Source organism: Echeneis naucrates, chromosome 1 (genome assembly GCF_900963305.1).
Source record: "Echeneis naucrates chromosome 1, fEcheNa1.1, whole genome shotgun sequence".
NCBI classification, from domain to species: Eukaryota; Metazoa; Chordata; class Actinopteri; order Carangiformes; family Echeneidae; genus Echeneis; species Echeneis naucrates.
This window is the reverse complement of record NC_042511.1, coordinates 15,361,872-15,388,772: the sequence shown is the minus strand read 5'-3', so window position 1 is coordinate 15,388,772 and position 26,901 is coordinate 15,361,872. Positions and strand designations below refer to the sequence as shown.

Below are 26,901 nucleotides of genomic sequence, written 5' to 3'. Positions count from 1 at the left end.
TTCCACTCACTCATGATCGTTTCCCAGATTGTGTCACATTAGATATTTTACGGCAGAATGAGGAGAAGATGCCACATTCTCGGCAATAATTAAACTGGCAGCAGCGTTGTTTAGCTATGGGCTCAGAAGAAATGGCTGTTCGAGAGAACGTGAATAAATCTACTTGTAGATTTTCAATACTGACTTGAGATTTTGTTGTTTGTAAGACAAACAGATTTGTTCACCTTTTACTTATTCCATCCTTGACCAAGCGCATCCAAAAGGGATTTCAAACAAAGGAACAAAGGAGAAAAGCTTGCCACAGGATGATTGGATGTGCTGCCAGGAAAACACAAAACAATCACTCCAGAGGTACTGATAGATGACCACATGGTGTCAGTGCTGCATACTTGATAAATGAAATACTGCTTGTGGAATGTGGACTCCCCCCCCCCCCTCTTTTTCTTTAATTAATTAATTTATTTTTTGACATTTTGAATCTTTCCCACTAATCTTTGCTGCCGTTAGCAGCTCTGAAGCATTTTCTGATAAGTCTAAGTACAAGTTGTCCTTTCCTTTTATAAAAGTTTTCTTGCTGAAGGACCCAAGATTGAAAATTCACCTTTCAAAGGTAAAGTCGATTGATGGAGGCATATTTTAGTGATTTCGGAAAATGTATTTGGATGTCAGCCAGGTGCAAATTGGCTTTCCACATAAAAATAAGGGCATCAAGGTGTCATTTAGTTCGCTTTTGATGGCTTTGCCTGAAAACAATTTAAATATTGAGTCTAAGAATGCAATGCATAGTCCCCATCTGTGAATGAAGTTGGCTAATTTGCTCACTGGAGACTGTTTTGTCTGTCTTTTTTTTTTTTTTTTTTTTTGCTGCAGTTTTTTTTAAGAGCTCATTCATCTGAATGGAAAAGTGGAATCAGTGGAATCCCAAGTGTGAACATTAGTAAGGAATGTTAAGAGCAAAGGCTTCTCATTTTCCGATATGCTATCGACAAAGGATAGTCAATCAACTACAATACTAAGCGTTAATAGATGATCTGTGCAGGTTGTCACACAATCTATCAAATTTATGGCTGTCAATGTTAATTAACTGTTAATAAATTGGTTCTGGTCTCGATGCCCTGGAGTCCTTTTCCCGAGGATGCAGGAGCAAGGAATCCATTTGAGGGGGGAATCTTTTTGATGAGTGTGGGAGCAAAAGCAAAGCAAGTATCATGCAGAAACATGATACTATAATCTGGCAAGCCAAAAGCAGTTCTTATTAATATATTATAACAGTCTGAGGCATCAGTAAATAAATGAATAGAAATGTTACCAATGCTGCCTCTTTAGAGAATTATCACTACTTAAAGGGATGAACAGGCTAGGTCATCTCAAAATTAAATTCTGTGAGAAAATATTGCAAAAACAGATATTGGTAAATATTATCTTTGTTGCCACATTGACTGTTTGTCTCAGTGTTATTGTGTGAACCCCAACCTAAAAAAAAAAATTTAAGAGACTGCCGAGTGTTTGAAGATTTTAATGTCAAAGTCAAACTTACATGATTCATCTTCATACCAAACCATTTGTCGACAGCTTCTCTTCCTCCTCATCATAGCAAATGCAATTAGTTCATTATGTAATTACAGGAAGGGCGCCAAAAAAAAAACAAAAAAAACAAAAAAAACCTAAACAAAAAACAGTGCCAGCCCCATTTAGAAAATAAAGAAGAGAGAAAAAAAGTTTTTTTTTTTTTTCCTCATTTTTTTTTTTTTTTCTCAAGTGCAGATTTGAACACCTTAAGCATGCCATTGTCTGTTATGGTTTCCAGTTGTCTGTTCTACAGTGTAGTTTTATCTGTACATGGCTAAACGGATAAAAGCACGAGGGGGATGACAGGTACATGATGTCCGCTGAAGTGTCTGTTTTTAAAAATGTCTTGATTACTGGCTGACACATCTCAGACGTTTACGCTCCACTCCATCTGTCTCCCCTCTCTGTTTTGCAGTAGACTGAAACATATTCAGGTTTAAACGTGCAGTATAAAAAAGATACACACCCACACAGATTCATGTACAGCAAGTTCCCTTAAATCCAGATTGGAGGCGTTTGAAAGGTGTCAGAAATGGAACTGCCATAAAACAGCAGTTTGAAGAAATATCTGCCACTGTAACGAGGCAGGGCTGGGCCAAGAGTCTCCAAAGCTCACAAACTGGACGTCAGTTCTTCCAAGACTTTCCCCGCAATCCGAGGGATTCAAACACATTATCCAAGCGAGTGATCGCGCGTGTCATTGTGTGCACCCTGCGAAAAGTTGATTGTTCTCACGTGTCCTTTTTCCAAATGTAGGCCTTGACTTGTATTTATTCTCAGCGAAGTCCATCATTGAGAGAGCTCTGTAAACAGCCATTTGGAGGAATTGGGGGTGATGAAGGCTGTGGGAGAAAGTACACCAATGGCAGAACAAACTACAGTGTTATAAAGTTGTAGGTATATACAGGTATACAAACCCTAATCACGCACATAGAGCACCCACCTTTTATTTTTTTTTTTATATCCTGATCACTATTGGAAAACTCAGAGGGGGAGTCATACTCTGCTCTTTCCACACATTAGTTCAACTTTCACGGTTGCCGCTCGACTGAGGGGTCAGTCAGGCAGCAATAATCACGGGAGGTAATCCGGGGCCAAAACCACAAGTAGTCAGGTAACAGGTTAAACGCCGTTGTGCATCTTACCTGAGTTTTGCTCATGCTTCTGGATCTTTGAAGTTAATTTCAGTACATCCTTTACAAGTGTGTCTACTTTTTTTTTATTTATTTATTTATTTTTTTGGTACCTGATTCAAAACAACCAGGAAAAAAAAAAAATAAAAATAAAAAATGAAGCGACACACTTATTAGCAATACCCAGCAGTGTTACATTTGCCTATCCAGACATTAATGAGATCAGTGCAGATCGGGGGAGGAGAAGAGAGGAGAAAGGAAATTCATTAAGACCACAGGGACGACCTAACCCTATTATCCCTATCACACCACTGAACCACACGCTGATGATGGGAATTAAGATGTACTGGCCTCGATCCACACCCACTCTTCAGCCCAGTGCAGCAGAGTGCGTCTGGAGTCGTGCAGTACCTGCTGGGAAGGACAAATATGAAGGAGTTTTTCATCGGCACGATTCAGCACAGCCGTATGTGCGTGTTTCGATGGGCACAGTGCAGTGAAAAGGGGCTGCAACAGACAAAACTCCACGCTCCCTCTACAGTGTGTTGTCTTTTTTTTTTTTTTTTTTTTGTTCTAGCATGCCTTGCTCTTCGTGGCAACATAGGGGCGTGGAATCTGAGAGAAAGGCCAGCGGTTAGGCAAGACTCGCTGTACGATAAAGAAGCAAAAGTTTAATCAACTGAAGCTAACTCCCTTGCTGCCATCATAATCCCCATTTCCCTGTAAGTGCGCACATAGTACAGATGTATCCAAATAGGAGCGGTATCGAAAAAAGGTGTGTTGTTTTTTGTTGTTTTTTTTTTGTTTTGTTTGTTTTTTTTTAAAGAGGGAGAAAAAAGTTAGCATTGTCTTTCTTTCATGCAGTCTTTTTTCTTTTCCTTTTTTTTTCTTACAGAAATTACAGAAATTTGGTTTTTCTATGAGTCCTACGTACAGAATGCAGAATAGCTCATATTCCCACATCATTATTACATACAGTAGATGTCATTGAAATTCCTTATAATGTAGCCCGCACATCAGTCAGAAAGATGAGTAATTATCTAAATACATTTCATGTTTAAATACTGATCGGAAGGGAGCAGGCAAAATGCTACAGCTAGTTCAATGAGAGGCAATATGTTAAAAAATTATGATTAAGAGCACATACACACACAGTGCATATGAATTTCTGCGCATAGCCCATATCTTAATACGAGTTTGTGTTTCTACTTAGGTTTTAATATGTTGTATGTGTATATGTTTGTGTATGTATGTATGTATGATTGTGTGTTTAACATTTTCTGCATGAAAGTTAATGTAAATTCTTATATATTTTATCTTACATTGCCACTGTATCTTGTCACGAACTGTGGCCCTATGCATGTTCACATTCTGTTAATGAACTGTTTTGACTTTTTGTTCACATGCTTAGGTCCGTATATGGAAGTGCGTGCATGCGTGCATGTGTATATATGTATGCATGTGTATGAAAGAACAGTTATGATACATGAACACTGTCAGGATACTGGAATCATGAACCCAGCACTTCAGTCTACTCTGAACGGGTGGACGGCAGTGAGTGGGGAGGGGGGGGGGGGTAGGGGGTACCGCCATGTTATCAAGTACACACGTACATTATATACATACAGACTTGGTGTGAAGTCAAAATAATAAACATATTTTCACACACGCTGGAGAAACTGTGGCATTACCGACACTCTATGAGAACCTTATATTCTGAATGGTTACATTTGATCTTTGTGTAAAAAAAAAAATAAATAAAAAAAAAAAGTCACATTATTGTAGTTTGTTCTGAATGAGTTCTATTTTTAAAGAACAGTACCTGATCTTTTTTTTTTCCTCCTACTGTGTAACTGTAGAGTGACCACATTGCTGTTGGTACTTTGAGACTGTGTTTTGACTATGAGATTCTCACGGGGGTTAGCAGTTTTATTGGGTAATATTCCCGTCTTGTGTTACGATACGAGTTGTTTAGGCATTAGAAAGTTTGACTGGTGAGAAATAGAACCATAACTTCTTTTCATCTATTTTGACTGGTTAAGACCTCAGTGGTTTTTCAGGAGATAGTTTGTCAGCTGAGTCCAAATCTGGCCTGCTGTAGCCTCGAAGAAAGTTTTATATACACTGAGGCATTTATAGCATCAGGATTTACTCAGTCTCGATCTTTTTCTTCTTCACACAGATCCCTCTGTGTTAGGCATGCATTGGAGTCGGGTAAAAACATGAGGAGATGTAGTTGTCCTCCTCCACATGGACATAATAGGATTTCTTGCCTGAAGGCAACTTTCACTTGTTGTTTAGAAATAAAAAAAAAAAAACAAAACAAAACAAACTTTTTTCAAAAAGTACTTGTGGCCACAGCTCTGAAAAGAGTTGATCCATCATTGCTCATGTTGAAGAGCCTATAAATATCAGTCAGAATCCAAATGATCTAATTTGATACGCAGCTTTTGGAAACATCTTCCCTGACATTTCATATTTTTCACAAGGCCTTCCAAAAAGATGACTGGCAGGTAAAGTCTCCCTCCCTCCTTAACAGAGAAGGCAGTTGTCTGGTGATTGCGCGGTTGCGAGGCTGTCACAGGTAGACCTCTCGACGTGACAGTGTGAGACAGGATGTGGTCTTGTAGTCCCCTCCTGTCCGCGTCAGTGGTATGACCTCAGGTGGATTTTGGCCTTCTCCTCCTTCCTCCTCTTGTTGGCGCCTCCCGAAGCCTGCGCTACTGAATGTGTCATAGGATGCCGAAGTCATCTTGCGGTTCAGAAGGTTGCGGTTGTGATCGCCCATGTTCCTGTTGCGGTCTCCACTACTGAGGGTGCCCAGAGGATCCCCATTGGCTAAGGGTAATCTCTGGCCTTCTCCGCTGACGACCACCCCGGGTTCTGAGCTCCCTGCGCTGCCGGCGCTCTCGCTGTCACTCTCATGGTCGTTGCCACGCAGATTGTTGTTATTGTCTCCTGGGGCAAAGGTGGAGAGCCGTGGGGGGTCGCTGCCGTGACGCTGGCGCTGGCGAGGGGAAGGACGGACGGGCATCCAACAGGTATCGGAGTGACCAAACTCATCACACTCTCTGGTGCACTTTCCTGTCAGGGCAACGTCTGGTAGCTGTCTGGCATCTGGACACAGAAAAAGACCAAAGCATTATGCAGTTTTCAGCAGTGATCCAGAAACACAATGTGGAGAGACATAGAGGGACATCACTAGTGATGATGTGGCAGTAATACGGTACGTATGGTAATACAAGAGAAGATAATTCATTTCAAATAGACAGCAGATGGACAAACAGGAGAGATTAAGGTGAACATCGGGCTGGGGAAAAGGGACAAAGACAAATGTGTTGAAAGAAAAAAAAAAAAACAAAAAAAAAACCCATGGAACAGAGAGGGACATGAAGGGAACACGAAAGGCAAGAAAAAAAATGCTGCAATAGCAAAATGGAAATTGCTGACTTCCATCGAAGGCTTCAGAAAATATCTTCGCAGTGCACAATGAAATGTGGGGTCAAACAAAACAACTAATGAGGGCAAAAGAGAAGTTAGTTACCTGCAATATGAATGACATCCGTTCATTGCACAAGGTACATATCTGACATTTTATATTTCAGTGTTGGTTGAAAAGGTTAGTGAGGACACTGAAGGCTCACGCCCTCCAGTCAAAGGCCAAAGGTTAAGGCTATGAATACGTATACCTGTCATACTGACATCATGTTAAAAGACAGGAATTATGATGATGACGGATGTGTTTTGTGGCTGTGCAGATAGTTGGCTAATAAACTATCCACATCCAAATCCACATTCATTTGCTAAACTCTTCCCAACCTGAATTAAACATTGAAAATTCAATCTCATTGGTTACCTACAGCGACAGCAGCAGTAAATTCACAAGAAGCCAAACAAGCACGTAATCATAGACTAATTACAACTTACACAATGAATCATCTGTTCAATTCCTCTTTCCATTTGACCGAGACCAAAACATATTAAATTGCACAAAATCCTCATGGTGCGTCATCTCGTTGAAAAGGCAGCATTTAACTGAAACCACATTTACAGCTGCAGGAAAACAGCCAGTCACAAACCAAGGACGCCACGACCTTGTTGTGTGGCTCAAGTATGACCACAGAGGGAACAATGGAAAAAAAATGAAATAATAAAAAAACAACCCAAACTTGTTTGCCTCTCCATGTTTGAAAAGGACATAGTAAAAAGCGAAAACGTAATTTCCTGTGTGAAAGAGAAGCTCTGGCATATGCTGAGCTGCGTTTCCCTTTGTGCTGCTCATGTTGTAGGCTCCCATTAATGCTACCTGTATGTGGCTGCAGTATCTGTCATCTTTCTCGAGACCTGCCGTCTCTTTCTCCCGTTTGGTCGGTATGCCGGACTTTTTTCAGTGTGTCAGTAACATTACTGTCTAGTGTAACGTGGACCCAGTAAAGAAAGCTCTACTTGTGATGCCATTTTCCGCAGACCTCTCCCGTCATCGTACTGATGAGTCAGACTTCCTGGAGTCACTAGTTATCTTTTGGAAGGAGGCTGAATTTACAGATCAGGAAACCCTCTCTCGGTGGAAGTTTGTCTTCAACCCTGATCTGGGTCCTCTTTCTTGCAAACCACCTTGACAGCCATGCTGCGTGTCTCCTGGATACTTGTTTTCTAATCTCCTCCTGTCCCATGGTCTGGTTCCCTTGCCATCTCACTTCCAGCCTGCCACCCCGCCAACCGGCATGAGGTCAGCTAACATCCCACCCAAAGTTTTGCCTGTTCCTGATTCTGTTAAGAGTTTCTCCTTATCACCAGCCTGCCCCTAGATGCCGTTGTCTAAGCCACTGATGCGCTCCCACTGCCATTGTCTCTGCCGGTGCTGTGTCTCCCAGTGACCAGTTCATTCCCGATGCACCATCTGCTCTTTAGGCTGCATTATCAGCTGAGGAGGCGCTGCCAGATTATCAAGCTGACTGCCTGATGCCAGTTGCCAGTCTTGCGTCTGCTTCTCAGCTTTGTCTGTTGGACTGTCTGGCTCCTGTTGCTGGCCATTTACTGTGCACCCAAGTACCAGAGTGGGAGGCCAGCCCTTCCTCATGAGGGGACCTGCCTTTGCCAGTGGCCTCTGGCTCTCTGGTCCCTGGGCCGTTCACTTAAGGTCTCAAGCTCTCCGGCTTTCCAGCCCTTGGGCCGCACAAAGGTTTCCTGCTCATTGGCTCTCTAACGAGCAGGCTGTCAGCCCAATGTGTCTTGCTCTTTGTCTCTTCTGCCATTGGGCCGGATGCCCTGAGTTTCTCGCCTTTTGAATGGTCCTCTTCGTTTATGCTATTAAAGGTCCTTCATGGCACTGCCCTTCCTGTGTGTCTGTGCCGGTGGCTCCCACAACAGTAGGACCACCATAACACCACCCCACACATTAGCTTTGCTGAAAAGCTCCTCACCTGTGCTGTCATGTGCAGCAAGTACAAATAAACACAGTCAGAAAGGCGGAAAGACCCCTGAGAGCTTGACAGCTCTTCAAGGTTCCGGTGAAAATGTTTCTGTGTATTCATTTTACATTTTGGACGATGTATGCAGTTTAAACAAGGCCAAGCTTTTCAAGGAATGCAACACTTATAGACTTGAGAATATGCAAAATATAAAAATGTAGAAATCTTGAAGCCTTGACCGATTGTCTTCATCAAATTTTATTGACGTTTTACTATACAGTGTGTGTGTGTGTGTGTTTGTGTGTGTCTTTGTGCTGACTTGCGCTCACCATTCTCCACATGCTCCTCCTCGCCCACACTCCCCTCCGGTGTGGTTCGCTCATAGCCTTCCTCGGGCAGTGGCAAGGCTCCCAGCCGTGGCCCTGATGAACTCTTGCTGCTTGGCGTCTCTGAGTCCTCCATGCCACTGTCATAGCAACCAGCGTCCTGGGGCTGGCTGACTACCGAGAAGGTCACCCGGCGAAGGGTTCCCTGCAGAAAACAGACACGCACAATATGGGATTAATCATCCAGGATTCCTAATCTGAGGTTCTAAATCTGGGGATTAGGTCGTGGGCAGGGGTCTATAAAGACATATTGAGATTATCTGCTCGTGTCCGGCTTGATTACGGGCTTAACTGTTACAACGCTGGGTAATAGTCATCAACCCATAATAGCTGTCTTCCAAAGTTTGCAGTTGGTTTTTAATCCGAGTTTAGATTAATGCTGCTGGACATGGTTTATGTTTACAAACCTCCATCTTGCCTGCAGACACTTCATTTTTCATCTGGAGTGGAGCCCAGGAGCAGCATCTGGGTGGTAGTCCACGCTCAAAAACACTCCCTTGCTGCTCTCTTAATTCAAGTGAATGATTTTAGTGATAAATTTGGTGATGGTGATTAATTTTTTTCTTTAAGGCAAAAACCAAAATAATAGGTTTATGAAAATGTCTCACCAGTGTGTTCAAAACTTTGTGTTACTTCTACCTCTTAAGTGTACATTTTTGTGGTCACTGTTGAGTTGTGTGACGTGTTTTTTCAGAACAAATTACATGGGAAGTGTAGATTATTTTAATTTAGTTCTTCCTTCACAATTCAGATGTACAAGAATCCCAAGATAAGAATGTATCCAACAGTAACACAATTTCCCGTTTTTTTTATGTTGTTGCTAATTTTGGGGCTTTTTGTGCCATTATTTACATTTGTGAGGCGGACAGGACACAGGATTGAGAGAAAGAGGGGAGTGGCCGGCAGTGCGGTGTAGGTCCCCAACTGGAATTGAACCACGCATGCCATGCGTGCTAACCACTCACCCAACCATCCTGTAGAGAATAATTTAATCATAAAATGAAAAGAAAACAGTGTATGTGGGCTTTCCATCTTCAGAGGGATCAAATGGGTTTTGGGCTCGGTGCCACAGCGAGAGTCAGGAAGTTGGAAACTAGAGCGGTAGATGGATGCATTTTGTCTTTTTACTGGGTAAACGTCAAAAGCCTTATCCTTTTGTGGTTTTATTGATTTCTAGATTGATTTTCATTTGCTTTCAGTGTATAATTTTTATTCTTTTCACTTCAGCTGGCAAAATAGTTTATCTAATTTTTGGATATTTGTGCTTGTTCGGCCTTGTCCTGGTTTATTGACGCTGCATGATTTGAAATTTTTGCTTTTTGCCTTTTGCTATTTTACATGGGCAGGAAGGCGACAAGTCATTTTATGGAGGTTGATTGGGATCAGAATAACTTATGAAATCTTGAAATAAAAGCATGCGAGTTTCTCAAGTCGACTGCAGTCATAGCTTTGAACAAACAGGCTATCAACCACCGGTGACAAATCAACCAACCCCGCAGTGAATGTGATGGGGATCCAGTAACGAATCATATCATTCACTCAAAGCGAGACTCACCCCTGCTGCGACTTCAACACACAAATCACTCCAGTCTAGTTAGCAGACAAGTTTCCATTTTAGAAAGGGGAAAAGACTGTAATAAGTCCATGCTGAGAGAATATCACAGAGAGGTAAATGATTGCGTCTGGCCTGGAGGGATCGCTCTGCACCAGGAAGCCCATTTCTATACAACACCCCTCCGATCTCTCCTCATATGCATTTATCTGCTAGCAAAATTACGCCCCTTTCAATTTAGATTGCTTTGAAACACGCGGCGTATTGAGAGGAAGTGAGTGAACAGAGGGAAGCGTCAGATTAGGGCGGAAAAAGTTCAGCTCCTAACGTCGCTTCAGGATAATCTGGAGGGAAAATGATGGACAGCTGTGATAAAAGCCAAAACTGCACCGATTCCCTTTTAGTTTTTTTTTTTTTTTCCTCCCCTTGTTAGTACCAAAAAGGAACATTTGAACATTTCGCCTAATGAACAAACAAGACAAGAGGAGAGGGGAACTGCACAAAATTGATTAAGAGGAAAAGGGAAAATAGCAGATTATGTTTTCTCAGCCTTTTCTTCACGTCTTAGATGAAAATAACGTAGGAAGAGGTAGAGATATTACAGACGAACAGAAACACAGCAGTTCTAGGAATCTCAGTGGCTTCATCTTAAGTCTCCACTGAGAGAGCAATATATTTTTAGAGCATCAGCAGGATGGAGCAGTCCAGCCTCTTTTTCCACTTCTTCAATTTTGGGGTAATGGCACAAAGACGGAAAAGTGGGTGACAGAGTAGGCTGAGTGTACAGAACCGCAGAGGGCACGCCTGGTGCAAGTTTTTTACTTTTATTATTTTTATTTCCTGCAATGAAAACAAAGTTGTTAATTGTCGCTATAATAAGTTTGTTTTTTGACATAAGAAATAAATCCTTTATTTCTTGATTTAACGGGCTGTCAAAACAGTTTCCTCTGGATCATAGAGTAATAATAAGAATGCAACATCATGACAGCAAGCCCTTCTGGGATCACAGGATAATCATCTCATCTCATAAATGATTTGAAAATGATAATTATTTCTGATAACCAGACAAGAGAAATCATTTCTCGACACCTATTTCGATTCCAAGCTTTTTGTTCAGGGAAACATCCCAAAACAAAGAAAATTAGATTACTGAGGAGATTAGATTATTGTCAACTCCAGTCCATGCCGTTCATGTAGCAGCGCAACAACTCTGATTTTCCAAAACATAAACACGCGATATTTGAAAACGTGGAATGTTGCTTGACATTTATTGAGGGTATTTCAGAAAGTTTTAACTGTTTGTAATAAAAAAAAATATATATATATACACATAGTGTATGCATTGGACTGACATTTCAACATTTTACCTTTTTACATTTTAGTATTTGAAAGCACAGCAAGGACACAGAGTTTAGAATTTTCAACAACCCGAATTATAAAGGAGCCAACATACTCATTGTGTTGGAATATTTTTTTGTATCCATGTTGTTGAGGAGCCAAGGAGGGTACTGTAAATACCTTCAGCATCTACGGCTATGCAGCTCTGTGAGTCTGCTTAGGGCGCAGAGGCTTTTAGCTAAATTCTAACGTGACAATGCTCACATGCTTTCAAAGACGATGCTAACGTTGTAATGCTCAGCAGACGTGTGTCCGTGTTTCGGTGGAATTAGTGTGCTCGCATACTGTACTTTGCCATTTGCTTAGTAGCACGAAGCAAAAATTCCTGAGACATGAGAATGAGACAAGCTGCTGTTTACCTGCCATGCAAGTGAGGAAAGAGGGGAATCATTGTTTTTTTTTCTTCTGGGAGTACTACATTCCATGGCAAAACCATCCAACAATTTTAAGATGGAAAATTGTAGGAAAGTTCAGTAAAGTGAGCAGATGGGGACCATGAATTGTCCGTGTAAAATTCAGTGTCACTCCGCCCAGTAATCCACCTCCACCCATTCAAAGGCTACACGCATACATACATGAGAGACACAAACCGGAGCTAGCTCCACGAATGTAGAAAATCCAGTCTACGCCACAGGACAGTACTTAATCAACAGACAAAGAGTGAGTTACTTCTATCGGAGGCCTGATGCTGTGTGCCCTGTGTGCCCTATTACAAAATTCATCTGCCCAGTCGTGATTCCATCTAATTCAATTTCCCTCTAACCCTCTCTCCGGCCGGAGCTGCCCCCTTTCATTCCTTCATCCTGATTATTTTTATTTTCTATTCCTCTCCTCTGTTGTGATCCTTTCTCCCTTCCTGCAGTCATCTCTGCTTTTCACAGCCATAACTATCCCTCTTTTCTCTGGTCTTCCCTCCTTCTCTTCTCTGCCGGTCAGTTTTATGATGTGACGATCGATGATCTGTCCTTGACCTCGTTACGAGTCCCGCTCCTCTTCCCCACAGAAGGCTTTATTGACCCATAATTTCTCAACACTCCCTAACCCCTTTTCTTTCATCCTCCCGCTAGTTTTTCCCCTCAAAGTCCTTTGCTCATTGACAAGCCACTCTTCTGTTCCTTTGCCAAATCCCATATTTTGGTCTTTTTAATCAATTCCACTTATCGTAAACTCTGCACTGCCATCCCTTACATACTTATTCCTGATTTCATCTAACTTCTTTCCAAATTTGGCTTTGTACTGTATTCCTCCATTTCTATTCCTACTCCTCCATAATCATTCAACATTTTCTCCTCTTTGCATGTGTTTTCCCACTCTTTCGTTTTTGCTCATATGTGAAATTTATGCATTTTTATTTCCTTTCTGCTTTACCCAGGCCTACCTGTCTCTAAACAAATTACGCTCTGTACTCCTTGATGTGCTCCAATCTGAACAAAGTACCCTAACCCTAACCTGCTTGCGTGAAAATGTATATACGTTTGTGTGTCTCCACCCTTTCTGTTATTTGAGCAATTGCAGAAACGACTGACTGAAGGCTGAAATATGACAAATATCAACTGAATCTTGACCCACTATTTATACATGTGAACATACACACGTGGGTGAAGTCCAGTGTGTCCTAAGAGTTGCCTGATGGGATTTTAATTGTTGGCGGACATAAAAACCCTTCCTCTTAATCTCACACAGGTCATTACAGTTCAACACTGACATGGGAGGTTCACTTATCTCCACATCGCGGTGTGTTACCTCGTGTGCATGAGTGAGTGTGCTTGTAGTCTGTTGTCTGCGTGGATGTTATGCATATGCAGCATGGAGACATATGAATTTCCTCATCCAGTATGGAAGCTATTTTGCGCCGATAAGTGTGATTCAAACAGGAGTGATGGATCTGAACTATCTGAAACTTGCAGCTCTGAAGAAACTGTAAGAGAAAATTGTTCCTAATATAGCTTTCATTTCAGGGCAAGCTCAAGTTGCAATATGTGTGTACACGTGAGTGTGTGTGCATATGCTTACACTTACAAGTGAGACTTCACACCTTTATGTTTGTGTTTTGTGGCTGAGTGTGAGACTTCCAAAGCCTGCAAGATGTGTTATGTCAGCCCGTGAGAACACGTGTGTGTGTGTGTGTGTGTGCGCGCGCGCACATGTTTGTCGTGTGAGGTTGTGTATGTGTGTGTGCTCATGCACAGGTTGGCTTAGTCATCAAGGTAATTAGTGTGTAAACCTCCATGCTGTCGGTTCAAAGAGAATTAACGAGCTCTAGTTAATTAACAGTCTCCCTCTCTTCTCCTTACATGTGTCTGCATATCCAACACATGTGTGTTTGTGCGCGTCCGTGCCACATCTCCACATCTGTTAGTGTGTGTGTGTGTGAGCACATTAGTATGTAAGTGTGTCTTTGTCTATGCCCTGCTACACTCTGGTCTGCATAATGAATTGACAGGATGTGGCTTATGCATAAACCAAAACTACAAATATGGTTGTAGGTCTGCAGCCACATTTCCCTTTTGGCTCTCTGTTGATTCTCATTTATGTTTGACATCATCACGATAGAGGCAGAAACCCACTGTAATGGAAGGCTTTTGTTATTTATCAGCTTGTTTTATTTAAATATATATATATGTATATATATATATTTATTTTTTTTTTTTATGTGTAACAAGCATTGTTTACTTAGCAATGTTTTGACTGGAGGTCATCTTTCCACTGCTATCACGCATTCACTGAACTCCAAGTCACACTGCGTGCAAGGAGTCAGGATGTCATGCATAATCCATAACTGACCGTAGCGTATAGAGCTGCTGCATGGTAATGTAATCAGTCAGCATACTGAAAACAGACCGAATGCTCCCATTTTCTATAACAAAACATTATTTCAGTTTGATTGAGATGTCTTATTTAAGGCTGATACCAGAATGATTGCAGATCAATATACACTGACAGCGGATGATACCTTTTTGTGTTTGGATTTATAATTGACAGACTCTGAGAAGCTAAATTAATTGACACGGGCTGTTCAATAATGATATTTGCACTAAACACTTCTTCTGTTTTAATTACATGAAAGAGTTTTTTTTTTTTTCTTGCCTGCTTGTTTGTGTTTTTTTTTTTTTTTTAATGTAACAGACTGCGGCAGAAGGAATTTATATGTTTTAATGGCTGGGACTGAGGGATGATGTATTCTAATATTTCACAAATGCTCATCACTTATGATGCCTTTAGCTAGCCTGATAACATGTTGGCCAGCATCACATGTGCTAGATGGTGTTTTCATCATTCATTTCCTCAACATCAACATCCCCCGCCGACCTTTCTGCATGTAGCCACAAGCGTGCGTTTGTCTCTGTGCAGAGAAGAACAAAAAGCAACTTGAGGTTTCTTTGTGGTGGTTTGGGGTTTTCGTGCTGAATCACAGCACGAGTCAGGCACTTCTGTGAGCAAAATGTCAATCAAACAGACACCTGACATCCTATTTGTAACTGCTCCCTCCAGATGCCTGAAATTACCCTAACGTTGACTGAGAGGTGACGCTTTGTGTATTCATTTCCATGGCGGTTTCTCCTTGACCAGTCTTTTCAGAACGTGGCCACGCGATATTTGATGCCAAGCATCAATATTTTTTAAGTGCGATTATTTTCTGGCCAGAAATAGGATTGCGTGACTCTCGTGGGATATACTGGCAATCTCAATTAAGGCCAGATTTGCGAGTGGCCTTGCATGCGTAGATGTAAAGAACTATTTACAGCTTTTTTTCATGTGGTCCTTTGGTAAATCTTTAAACTACCTGACAAACAGATATCAGATACAAATACAATACTTCTATTTCTATGATCAAATTATGTCACCTCATTGTGTTTCTGAAAATAGAGTAGCTTGTTTACGCCGTAAAAAATAAACAAGCTCATGTTGCACTTGTGCTACAACAGGACGCAGTGAAAGCTAATACACTCATGTTGACACCACATGGGTGTCGTCTACAGCGGGCGCTGATCACTCAAAATGACCTTCGCCTCTGCTCTCTTGTTTAGCTTCTGTTTAGAAATCACACGGTGCCATTGCAGCCAGCACATGAAGGTATGTGATCACGCTTAGGGAGTGCAGTCTGTTGTGCAACGAGCGGGTGAATTCATCCCTGAGTTTAATGCGAAGAGAACATCATAGAAAAGATTTAGTATTGCCTGTCCCGATGTTGAGCAGGAATGCGTGATTGTTGACTTCATCAGTAACCTGTTGGATGAAGACGCTTTGTCCGAAGACACTAAATAAATTGGATTGATTCACCGTTGTCTCATCTTTGTTCTCGTGTTGGGTGGTGCATCACGCATTTGGTTTGCTTCGCCACAATGTATGATCTCGCAGGCTATAGAGAGTCCATGTCTGATTGTTTTAAGGGGATTTTTGAAATAGAGAAAGTTTGTTAAAGAGAAAAGTCGCATTCATGTGACTATATTTGGTGTTTCATCACATCTAGTGAAACAGCTAAGTTCATCTGCAATCCAACCCTTTTTAGCACCATGTTTCCACACTTTTTTCTATCACTTGTCTTCTGTGTTTTATCACCGTGCCAAATACACCAATGAATAAAACTAAAAAAACTAAATGATTGACTCAACTGGTCGAATTTCTCTGATCTTATGTTACATTTGCCGAAAAAAAAAAAATGTGAAACATTTGCTGGATAATCTTTTGAAACCTTTTGCCATTGAGTGTTGAGTTATGCATCAAAGGCAGCAAGGAGGAGAAACAGTGAAATATGCTGACAGAAAGCATCTCACGGGGACTGTGTGAACAGGACAGACGTGTTAACAATTAATTTGACGATGACATATTTACACCGGTTATTTAAATATAGAACTGATCTAAAGCTGTATCCAGGACCCTGTGTTGTAATGGAGTGATGTGTGCAGAGTTGGAATGTAGTTTCCTGAGGCTTTGCTGAAAGAGGCAGACATCCTGTTTACGCAACTTAGCCATTAGGTCAAGCAGACAGGTAGAGACAAGTGGCAACACAGAAGGTAGGAGGAAAGCAGCAATTAATGGTGGATAACACAACTGATAAATGGGTGAATAAGCAAAAGGAAAAAAAAAAAAAAAAAAAGACAAAGGACAAAAAGGCTGTTAATCAGCATGCGTGGGAGGATAAAAAGTTTAAAAAAAAAAAACAAAAAAAGGACCCAAACAGCTCAGCATGACCACAGGCGGTCTGAGGTGGCAATGGACAGACAAAGAATGCTGTTTGGAGCTGAGTGTTGATGCGCTCTTGTGGTATTTGCAGAATGCAGAAATTGGTTTGGAGCAGGTTGAAACTTAGTTTAGGGATGAAGCAATGTGAGCGGTGACTCTTTGGCTGTCTGGGTTGCAGATGTTGATGAGCCGGGGCGCCTTGTTGCCACAGTGCACACTTTAACGCACACTACTTCTACACACGTACCGCAAGTCCACACATTAGACACACCTGCTTGCTTATGCTCACACTTTGCGTGTAAACACACACACACATTTACAAGTAAGCAGTGTGGATGTTGCAGTGGGACCACCTCTGCAGTAAGAGCAATCCTCCCTTCTGCATCTGCTCTCTCTGATCCCCCCCCCCTTCCATATTTCTCTGCTCCCTCTCTTCCTTCACTCACTTCCCCCTGTATGCTTTCCTCTCTTTCATCCTTCTTATTCTGCAGTCCACCCGTTCTCCCACTCCCTTTTTTTCTCTCCTCCTCTTCCCTTCTTCTCTTTTCTGTGTCTCAGTCTCTCTCTCCTTTGCTCCCTCCAGAAGCAGGTGATGTAGAAGGGTGCTCAGCAGTATCTGACTATCAGGCCTGACTCTGTGAGAGGAATGATAATCACTGTGCTGCACTGCAGAGAGGAAGAAGAGAGGGAGCGGGGGAGAGAGCAGAGGGAGGGAAAGGGGGCATGAGGTAGAGAGAAAGGGGGGTAAGTGCGGCAGTGGAAGAGGGGGGCAAAGTAAAGTGGGGTGGGGGGAAATGAGAGGGGGAGGCCACGGCAGCGGGACAAAGAGAAAAGAGGGAGAAGGGGACAAAGAGAAATAAATAAAGAAATAGAGAACAAAGTAAGAAACAAAAAAGAAAGAAGGAAAGAAAACTAACTGAGCGACACTTTGGTACCCTTTGTGCCACGCTCCCTCTTTGCCCTCACAAACTCCTTCTCCACCTCCACTTGCTTCATCTTTACCCTCCTGCATACACACACCTCCAGCAACACAACCCCTACCACTACAAGAGCTTGTAATACAACAGCACTGCAATACGAGGGAGAGTCTTAGCCTTGTTTCTGAGCACCAGAGAACATTAACTGCAGCAGCGAGGTCATCTGATCAGCACTATGCGGTTCCTTTATCTTTCTTTCCTCTCTCCTTGTTCCTCTTCACATTGCTGCAGTCTGGCACCAGCCCCCGTGTGGCCACCACCAGAACTGCCCACCGCACTGCCCGGCGGCCCGCCTGTCCCGATAGATCAGTTCTTGCACCGTACAGTGAAAGTATATAGCCTGTGAAAGCTTGCCAGCCACAAAATCGCTTCCTCTCACTGTGAGCTGTTAAAGACAAAATCTGTGGCCGATGTTCATTATCAGTGCCTTAACTAGTTAATGTAAGTGTGTGGGAGTGTGCGTTTTTGTTCGCAGGAATGCTTTTGAGCAATTTGAGGAGAGAGGGAGGTGGTGTGAGAGAGAGAGAGAGAGAGAGAGACGGCTTCACTGCAGGTCTACTGCATCACCATCCACCACAGCTCTCTTACTATCAAGCTGTCCAGTCTGGCATTGACTTTCTCCCTTCTCCCTGTCTCCATCTGGGTCCTCCACCCTGCAGATACACAGAAAATCACTCACTCTATTCACAGCGCCGGGCCTTTGAAATGTTTATCCTTTTGTGCAGCCGTGACTGTCTATAGGGGGAGAAACAAAACAGAATCAAAAGCTCATAGAGCAGGATGTAAAGCGAGGCTTACCGGACAAATGCCCACGATTCAGATTAGCTCCTTTGTTGAAATGCTTGCGCGTGTGTATGTGTGCTGATGTTCATCGCTTTCCACCGCTCGTCACTAAAACAGTCATCTCTTATAATATCCATGACAGCTCTCTTTGTTAAGACAGATGCAAACAGGATGGTGGTTCACAACCGGCCTTCTGTACGTGCTCGTGAGTAAGAGAGACCATACATATGTATGGCTGCTATTTAGATGGTATTCACTGCCCATTCTGTGTATATGTGTGTGTGTGTGGACCATTAGACTAATAGTATGCGTGTTAGGAACAGGGTTTTCCCACCCACTGCTATTGTCCATTAAGGCTGACCAGAGGAGATTGAACAATGGCTTCACTGTGGGGGCCAGTGTATGAAAGAGTAAAAGTGAGGATGAGGCTAAAGATACTTAGTTGTACTCGCAGAGCTGTCCGTCAGGCACACACACGCACACACACACACAAACAAAACCTCCCTGTTGAGAGTGATTAGGAGTGCTGCTGTGAACAATAGACAGAGTCAATAAAGGACCTCAGAGACATCCAGATACAAGAGCAAGGTCTCTATCCCTCCACCCCAACCCCCCCCCCCCCCCCAACTCCTGCCAGCCCCTCCTTCTCAACCAATTCCTCTACCTCTGTTTCCTCCTCTGTGTTTTCTCAGCACCCCGTGCACTTTCTCTTCCTTCTACGTGCAATTATTCCATTTGCGTCTATAACATTGACCTTTCTCTTCCACTTTCCAAACTATTTTATTTATCTGACCCAGTCTGCTCTATAGTTCTCTTTTTTTTTTTTTTTTTTTTTTTGTTGACTCCTCTCTCTTTCACTTGCATAGACTCCATCTCTTTTGTGGCACTCCGGCTTTTTGTAAAATGGGTGGACAGGCTGAGCTGACAGAGGTTGACACAGTGGAACGCCATGGCAAACTGAAATCCATCCTGTCGGTTTAGAGCCGGTGTCACTCATTTTACAAGGTTAAAGATAGCTTTGCCTAATGTGCTGTCAAATACAAACAAACACGTACACCACGTCACCCCTGCCACACATCCACAGTAAGGCACGGTGACTATAAATTTATGTCGGAATACGCACGCACGCACGCACGCACACACACACACACACACATAATGTGTGCAGTTGAGGACAGGACTGCATTAACTCAGCAACCTACATATAGATATGACCTTAAATGATACAGCACATCTGTCAATGAGTGTGCGTCTGTGTCTATGTGTGTGGGGAAGGGGGGGTGGGGTATCACCCCTGTGACAGACACAGTGCCACAGAAATGTCTTGGGGCGCCTCGCCCAACGTCTTGACAATAGTCTCAGTGTGTGTGAGTGACAGAGAGTGGCTCGGGGACACAGAGGGGGCGTTATACTGGGCAGACGACATGCACGCACGCACACACATATAGTGCAGGCATGCACCCACATTAAAGACGGAAGACAGGGTACTCTTTCTCCCCCTCTGCACTATTTCTCATTCCCTGTCTACTTTACGTAGCGAGAGTCAATCATTCTCACACTCCGTCTCTTTTGACGCAGAGGAAAAACATAAAACTGCTTCCCTGCGTCCACCCCCCCCCCCCCCCCCCCCCCCCTCTCCCCACCCACCCACCCGCTCTGTCTTTCTGGGTGTGTGTCTCTGTGTGCTAATGCAGACTGTATAATTAATATGGCTTTCATTTTCTTTGAGCTCTGAAGTATGCTTTTGGTATGCAAACAGACTTCTTGCATGTGAGAGTGTGTGTAAGTTGTGTGTGAAAGTGTGAGTGCTCTTATGTGTGTATGTGCTGCTGGATACGCAGGAGACCAAGTGCAGAGTCAGGTCATTGAGCGAAAGGAAAAGGGAAGAGGAGAGTTAATGAGAAATTCCCATTTCCATCGATAACCTCACAGCACACTTCAAGCATATATGTACATTGGCTCCATTTTTTTTAAATTATGGTTCAACATAAGAGTCTTCAGTGAAGCTCCATCCAGCAGTTTCAGGGCGCCGAGTCTCTGCTGAGGAGTCAGCCTGATTATTATGTGACTCCTGGCACTAAAAAAAAATGGTTAAAAATGCTAATTATTCCACAGCCACTGTAGTAAAGAAGTTAAGATGCAGCTGAGAACATAATGTTTATTGGATATTAAAACCCCAGGTACTGCGCTAATTACTTCTGTGTACCTTACTTACTGACTAATGTGTAAATGTACGCTTCGACTCTATAGTATTAAAATGTATATGTCAGCTGATTACAATGAGCCATTGTAACGCAAGCATTCCAACAAATGAATGTTAATCATTTCACTTTTGAGGGAGTTCATGATGAAACTGTTGTATTGTTGGGTGTGCAGGAGCAAAACCTACACCGGCTACTGAAGTACTTGTTCGAGTCAAAGGATGGTTAAAAAGCGAAAGATGTTAAGTGTCTTGTTATAGAAATGTAAGAAAATCACAAACGTATTCGTATTTCCCAAGTTTATGTTCATTGGAATTTTGGCACTTTTGGCGTAAGGCAAGTATCAAACAAAGATCAGAAATGTTGCAGATTGAATTTCTTTTGATCAAGTGATCAATCAATCGAATAATCACGGCGACTTGAAAGCTCATGAACAGAAAGAGGACGGTGTGTGAAGTGAAGTGTTTTTGTTGTGTCTTAAGATCAAACTTTGAAATAAGCACTTTGTCCATCCAAGTGCACAAACGAAAGTTTGAGGTAGTAGTAAAGTAGTTACCCAACAATCTACATGGTGGACTGAGATTTCAGCCCTGCATGGGTGGCAGGAATGAATTATTAAACCGTTCATAATGATCACCCCATGTGTGAGTAATGCACTTTTTCCTGCAGCATGTGACTCGATGTGGAGAAGAAACTACAGCTGGCGTCTTTGATATTCAATTAACGGTATAGTAACTAGATTCAGCGTTTGATCACCCATAAAACTGCACTGCTGCTGCTCCTGCTTTGTGGTTGAAATCCAAATAAAATGTGGCCATGCATAGTGAGCACACTTGACTTAAGCCTTTTAGAAAATTCAGAGAAAGTCAGGGATGGGGTGGGAGGGAGAAGATGACACCGGCGAGCGCGTTGAGGTGAAATCGTTGATTCACCAAATTTTTTGACTGAAGGCTCCCTGCAACGGCTCCGCTGGATTTAAAAGCGGCCGTCGTCAGCAAAGGCCGACGTTAAGAAACACCCTCGCGCGTCAAATTCTAATCAAAGCCTGCTCTTTTTAACAGCCATGAAAGCTTTCATGTTAACACGACACTGCGACCAAAGCCTTATTCATGCTTTTAAACCTGACCGGTCAATGAGAATGTGTGTGTGTGTGCGCTCGTGTCAGACAATGCGCCATATCTGTGTCAACACACTCTATACTTGCTTCTCATCTTACCGCTGACACTGTGTGTGTGTGTGTGTGTGAGACACCCCTAACCATGCATAAATTGTCTGTGATCCCCTAATAACTGTGTACACCTGTGCATGTTGCATGTTCTTATGATGTGCATATTGTTCGAGCCATCTCAAGTTGTTGGCTCAGATGTGAGTATTCTTTCATTTAGACAATTAGAGGTTGTTATTTTATCCCCATGGAAACCTGTATTGAGCCCTAACTGGCAGATAAATTTGCATGACTTTGGTGTTTAACTTTCTTTGTGTATTTATGGATCTGGGCAAATCTCAATACACATCTTTGATTTTAGTTTTGTTGGTTAATTTCCTTTTTTTTTTTTTTTTCAATCTTCATAATATCTGTGTATTTGGGAAAGAGGAGAACGGAGCCTTTTAAATGACACATGCCCTTCGGAATCCGCGAAGTGTTGACCCATTAAGAAGCAGCTTTACTGTAATGCTGTGCAATTAATGTGCTGTCTGTTAGGAGCATTGATTGATTTTAAGTGCAGTTTAATTTGCCAAAGTTGATTTTGGTTCGGTTTGGAAGTAACTGCATGCAAATGGGGGAAGAAAAAATGTGTTGCTTACATATTATGGTGGTTGTTAAAACTATTCGTTTGTAATGTGCATGGGAGAAAATTAAAAGTGGTGTGGTGTGAGTGCCTGATTATGTAGTCTGTGTGAATATGTGTGTGTGTGTGTGTGTGTGTCAGACAGGTCAAACTATTTTAATGCCTATGTTCGAAAGCACCAAGGGGATTTCTCTCCGGCGGCTTGAGCGGGTAGTTCTTGTAGTTCAGCTACCTCTCTCTTTCCGTTTGCATGTGTGTGTGTGTACAGTATGTGCGTGCGTGCGTGGGTATAGCTGGGTGTCTCTCATCTGGTCTATTTCTGACAGGAACAATGATGAAAACACACACACACATGCACACTCACCTATATAGTAGGTGCACACATAGATAGAGAGGCTGAGGTCAGTGGTATAATATGTAGCATCGCTGTAGGCAGAGACCTGCCTACTCACATTTATGTAACTTCTTCGATAGGGCAGGTAGAAAGCTCTCATTCTCTCATACACACACACACATACACACACAAACTCACACTAAAATAGCCCAAAGAGTCTGAGCTGGCTTTGCTCGCAAAGCTCCCTCCCTCCCGCTCCTCTCCTCCTCTTTCCTGTCTTCTTCTAACCCCAGACCCATATACCTCATTTCTTTCTTTTTCAGTCTGTCTCCTCCTTTTCTACCCTCGCTGCTTTCCACCCCAGGCAATACCTGAGAACTCATCTTGTAGCCTCACAGCTGTCCCTCTACCACTCATTGAAGTATTGCGTTCTCTCCCACTCATTTAATTTCCCTCCATCTCCTTACCCAGGTCTCATAACCCCGCTCCCCTCCTCCTCTTCCCGCCCCCACCGTCCTGTTCTTGCTCAGCCATGGGTACTGACCAAGCATGTCTTTTTTCCTCTTCCACACATTGTCAGATGCTTCCTTTGAATCCCCCCCTTTTTTCTTCTATCTACAACTTGATCTTATGATTTATCTATCTTCCCTCAACAATTCTAAAACAGATGGCTACACTTAGCCTGGGGCAAAAACATTGGCTTTGGACTACAGCGCTACCAGGGCCAGTCTTTCGCAGTCATGCAAGATCTAATAAGCTGATATCCGGCGAGAAATGTGCTCTGATTCGCCAGTGGCAAAAATGCATAAACCATATTGCTCGGTGCAGTTATTCACACCTTAGGCTTTTTCCTTGGTAGCGTGCTTAATTTTATCCAATCAGGAAAATGAAAATCAAAGATGAAAGCTGACTTTAACTACAGTTTAAAACCAGGAGAGGGGGAAGGGGGGGGGGGCAAATAGAAAGGGTTCTCAAGAGCCATTTGTTAAATTTAAAGAAACTATTAAATATTATTTAAAAATAAAGTTTCGGGCCATTAAAAAAAAAAAAAAAACACGTTTTCAAGTGATGGCTCCAGATGGAGAGTGATGAAAAGAAACGAAACCACTTTGGGAGAACAGAGAGATCAATCAGAGGGTAGACAGACGGAGGAGGATGTGGGTGCGTGCTTGTGTGTGTGTGTGTGTGTGTGTGTGTGTGCGCACACATGCGGTGGGGGATGCAGACAGTTGACAGATATTGGGGAGGGAGGCTTGGAAGAGACATATTTAGCAGAGGAGATGCACAGGACTGGGTTCAACAGCAGACAGTGAAGGCGACAGACAGACTATGGAATATGCAATCAGTCATGATGATGCAGTTTTTGTTGTGTTAGTCTTGCTCTTTTCCACAGTCTGAACTTGGACCTGTGAGCTTTGTTTTGAAAATGAAAGTTCAGGGCTTCATTTTTAAATTCTCACGCATTTCTGCCTCTATACTCTTTCCCCAGCTTTTGGCTGAGGTTCCTGACTTCAAGCTAAATCCCGCAGGCTATGAGGTAAATTAAAAAAAAACAAACAAACAAACAAACAAACAAAACAAAAAAAAAACAAAAACATCCAGACTCACAGACATTTAACAGGTTTCCTGGGTGGTGGGGCTCGGATAGCACGGGTCCATCAACAGAGAGAGAGAGACAGAGAGGGTGGGGGGCCATTTGACAGATGAACAATGAGTGTTCAAGTTTGCCAGTCCTGTGACGGTGAGACAGCTGTTGTTAGCTATGCACACTCCCAGACATCTGACTAATGATGTCACAGAAACAGGTACCGGACCTGGTTATAAAAGAAATATAAATATATAAATATTCATAAAAGCCGTTATCGGTGTCATTAAAGCCTCTGCATACTTAAAATTCGAGACCTTCTGGGATAATTGCATCCTTCCCTCTACAGATTTTTGTAGCTGAAATTGCGCATTGGTCGACACAGAGGACCCATCAGACAGTGTTCCGTTAAAACAGATTAAACTGAATGTCTGTGTGCTACTAACCTTGTATGGCAATGATGTGATTGTAAGGTGCCGCAGTTTGTCATTTAGCGTTGGCGAAGCTCTTTTATGTGGCTTGTCTTCAAAGGCTTTATAATATTGCTGCTATTGAATTTGTCAACACTAGTGCTTCCCCTTTGAATTACAGCCTGACATAATGTACATGTTGGCTTTTTTTCTGTAAAGTGCAGCCAAATGGCCAACAGCCACTAACTAAAATGAAACTATTTACAATGAGTTCGTCTTTGCTGCTCTCAAACAGAAGTTGCTGGTGGCTGCATATCTCAGCTTCCTGTGCAGACTACAGTTTAAGGGAGGAATACAAGTATTGCTTTCCAGTAAGTTGTATAACAATAGTCTTAAGGTAAGCCATTAAATATTGGCAATTACAATTGATATCAGATCTGTGCATGGACGTGCTCACTCGCCCACACCCAAACTTGCATCTTAGGCTTTCTCTGAGTCAGTACTGGAAAAAGCCATTTCAACGTTATCTAACATCATCTGGAACTCCTTCTCAAATGTTAGACTTAGACAATTCAACAATCACACCCACGTTGTGCGATGATAGGGTAGGTGGGTGGAGGTGTTACAGTGAGACGGGGCTTGAACTTCTCTCTAAAGCTTGTTTTCCTTTCATCTCTCACTGCCACACTCATTACTTTTGTAACTCGTTGCGAAATCGTATGTGTTTTTGAAGAGAACACTTATAGCCATTTTTCTGTTTTCACTGCGTACACACATAAAGACTTCAGTGACACAGTGTGATGCAGTCAGGTATAAATAATTTGGCTTTCAGACGTAGCTGGATGACACGCCGCGCAACCTAGTTCGCTTAAAGTATAGAGAAGCCTTTAGTGTAGAGGCTGCAGAAGTTGAAGCCATGGATTTTAATGCATACACTCAGAAGACAAGTTGTGGGCATAAACATAAATGTTGAAAAGCGCTGACTTGATGTGCACATTTTCCTGACAGAGTTCATGTCAACAAACTTTGCTATGTGGGGCTATGAAACAAAGGCGACAAGTTCATAACTACAGTTTCAGCACAAAATAAAGCCATTAATGTGATGTCAATCCACCTCATACAATAAAAACCTCTCGCATGCTGCCCACGGAGCTGACAGCTGCAACATCCACTGGCAAGGCAAACAAATTTAAATCACTTCAGTTTGATTCAGTTCAATTTGATTCAGTTTGACTCAGTTCTACTCGATTCCATACAGTCTGAATTATTCAATTCAGCTGAGTTGGGCTCAGTCCAGTTCAATTCAAAATCCGTTCAAGCCAATTTAATTCAACCCAACTCAATACCACTTAATGCACTGAAGATTCTTTTGTGTAGGTGGATAAAACCAGTCACAGGACTACTAAGCTGTCAAGAATCCCCATCTATTGCGAGAGAGAGCGCTTTTGTTTAGCAACGTTGGGTAAAATTGCTCAACCCACAGACAGCCATTAAGGTAATGCTGGAAGGCAGATGAGCCAAATGCAGGGATGTACAATGCAGAGCAGAGTTTTCAGAGAAGCAAATAAAAGGAAGCATCTCAGCGAGGGGCGTGCTATGTAGGTCTTGAGTGCGTGCTTGAGTGTGTGCTTGTGTCAGGGAGTTAGGAGGGAGCGCGTTTGTAAGCCTTGTGCGGATGTGTGATTCTAGGAGACAGTGTGCCCGGACTTGTGCGTGTGATTCGATCCAGAGGGAGTGGAAAAAGACACTGATGTAAGAGCTGGAAAACTTTCCCCTCCGCTCATGTGTCATCATATTCTTATCAGAGTTTGTCTGCTCGCGGTGAAAAGTGTATATGCATAAGGATCTGGGAGGGTGTGTAATTATGTGCTATTATGTACACACAAGAGTGTGTTTCAGTGGGCACGTCTGTGTGTGTTAAGATCACACATCTGACAGCGGCTGCTCCGTGTGTGTGTGTGTGTGTGTGTGTGTGTGTGTGTGAATGTGTGTGTCCCTGCCTCAGCTTGTCTGTGCGTGACTGTGTGGGAATGACATTCCCACATTCCTGCTGTTTCACAGAGAGCTTGAAACAAAAGCTGAAGGGGGGAGTTGTTAACACAGCAACGTTATCAGCTGAACAGCCTGTCTGTATTATTTCGCGTGGTAAACAGCCAAGACAGACAGAGGACTTCCAATCATATTCTAG

The 26,901-nt window shown here is 42.6% G+C and overlaps 1 protein-coding gene across 1 annotated transcript in view; it reads right to left on the bottom strand.

Moving 5' to 3' along the window:
- Positions 1 to 1,711: 1,711 nt before the first annotated feature.
- Positions 1,712 to 26,901, bottom strand: part of pcdh7a (protocadherin 7a) — a 40,180-nt gene continuing 14,990 nt past the window's right edge. The window contains exons 4-5 of the mRNA XM_029503652.1: positions 8,443 to 8,644; positions 1,712 to 5,819 (exon numbers count right to left, since the gene is read on the bottom strand). Coding sequence (XP_029359512.1) covers positions 5,281 to 5,819; positions 8,443 to 8,644 — 741 coding nt within the window. The 3' untranslated portion in view covers positions 1,712 to 5,280. The remainder of the gene's footprint in view (positions 5,820 to 8,442; positions 8,645 to 26,901) is intronic.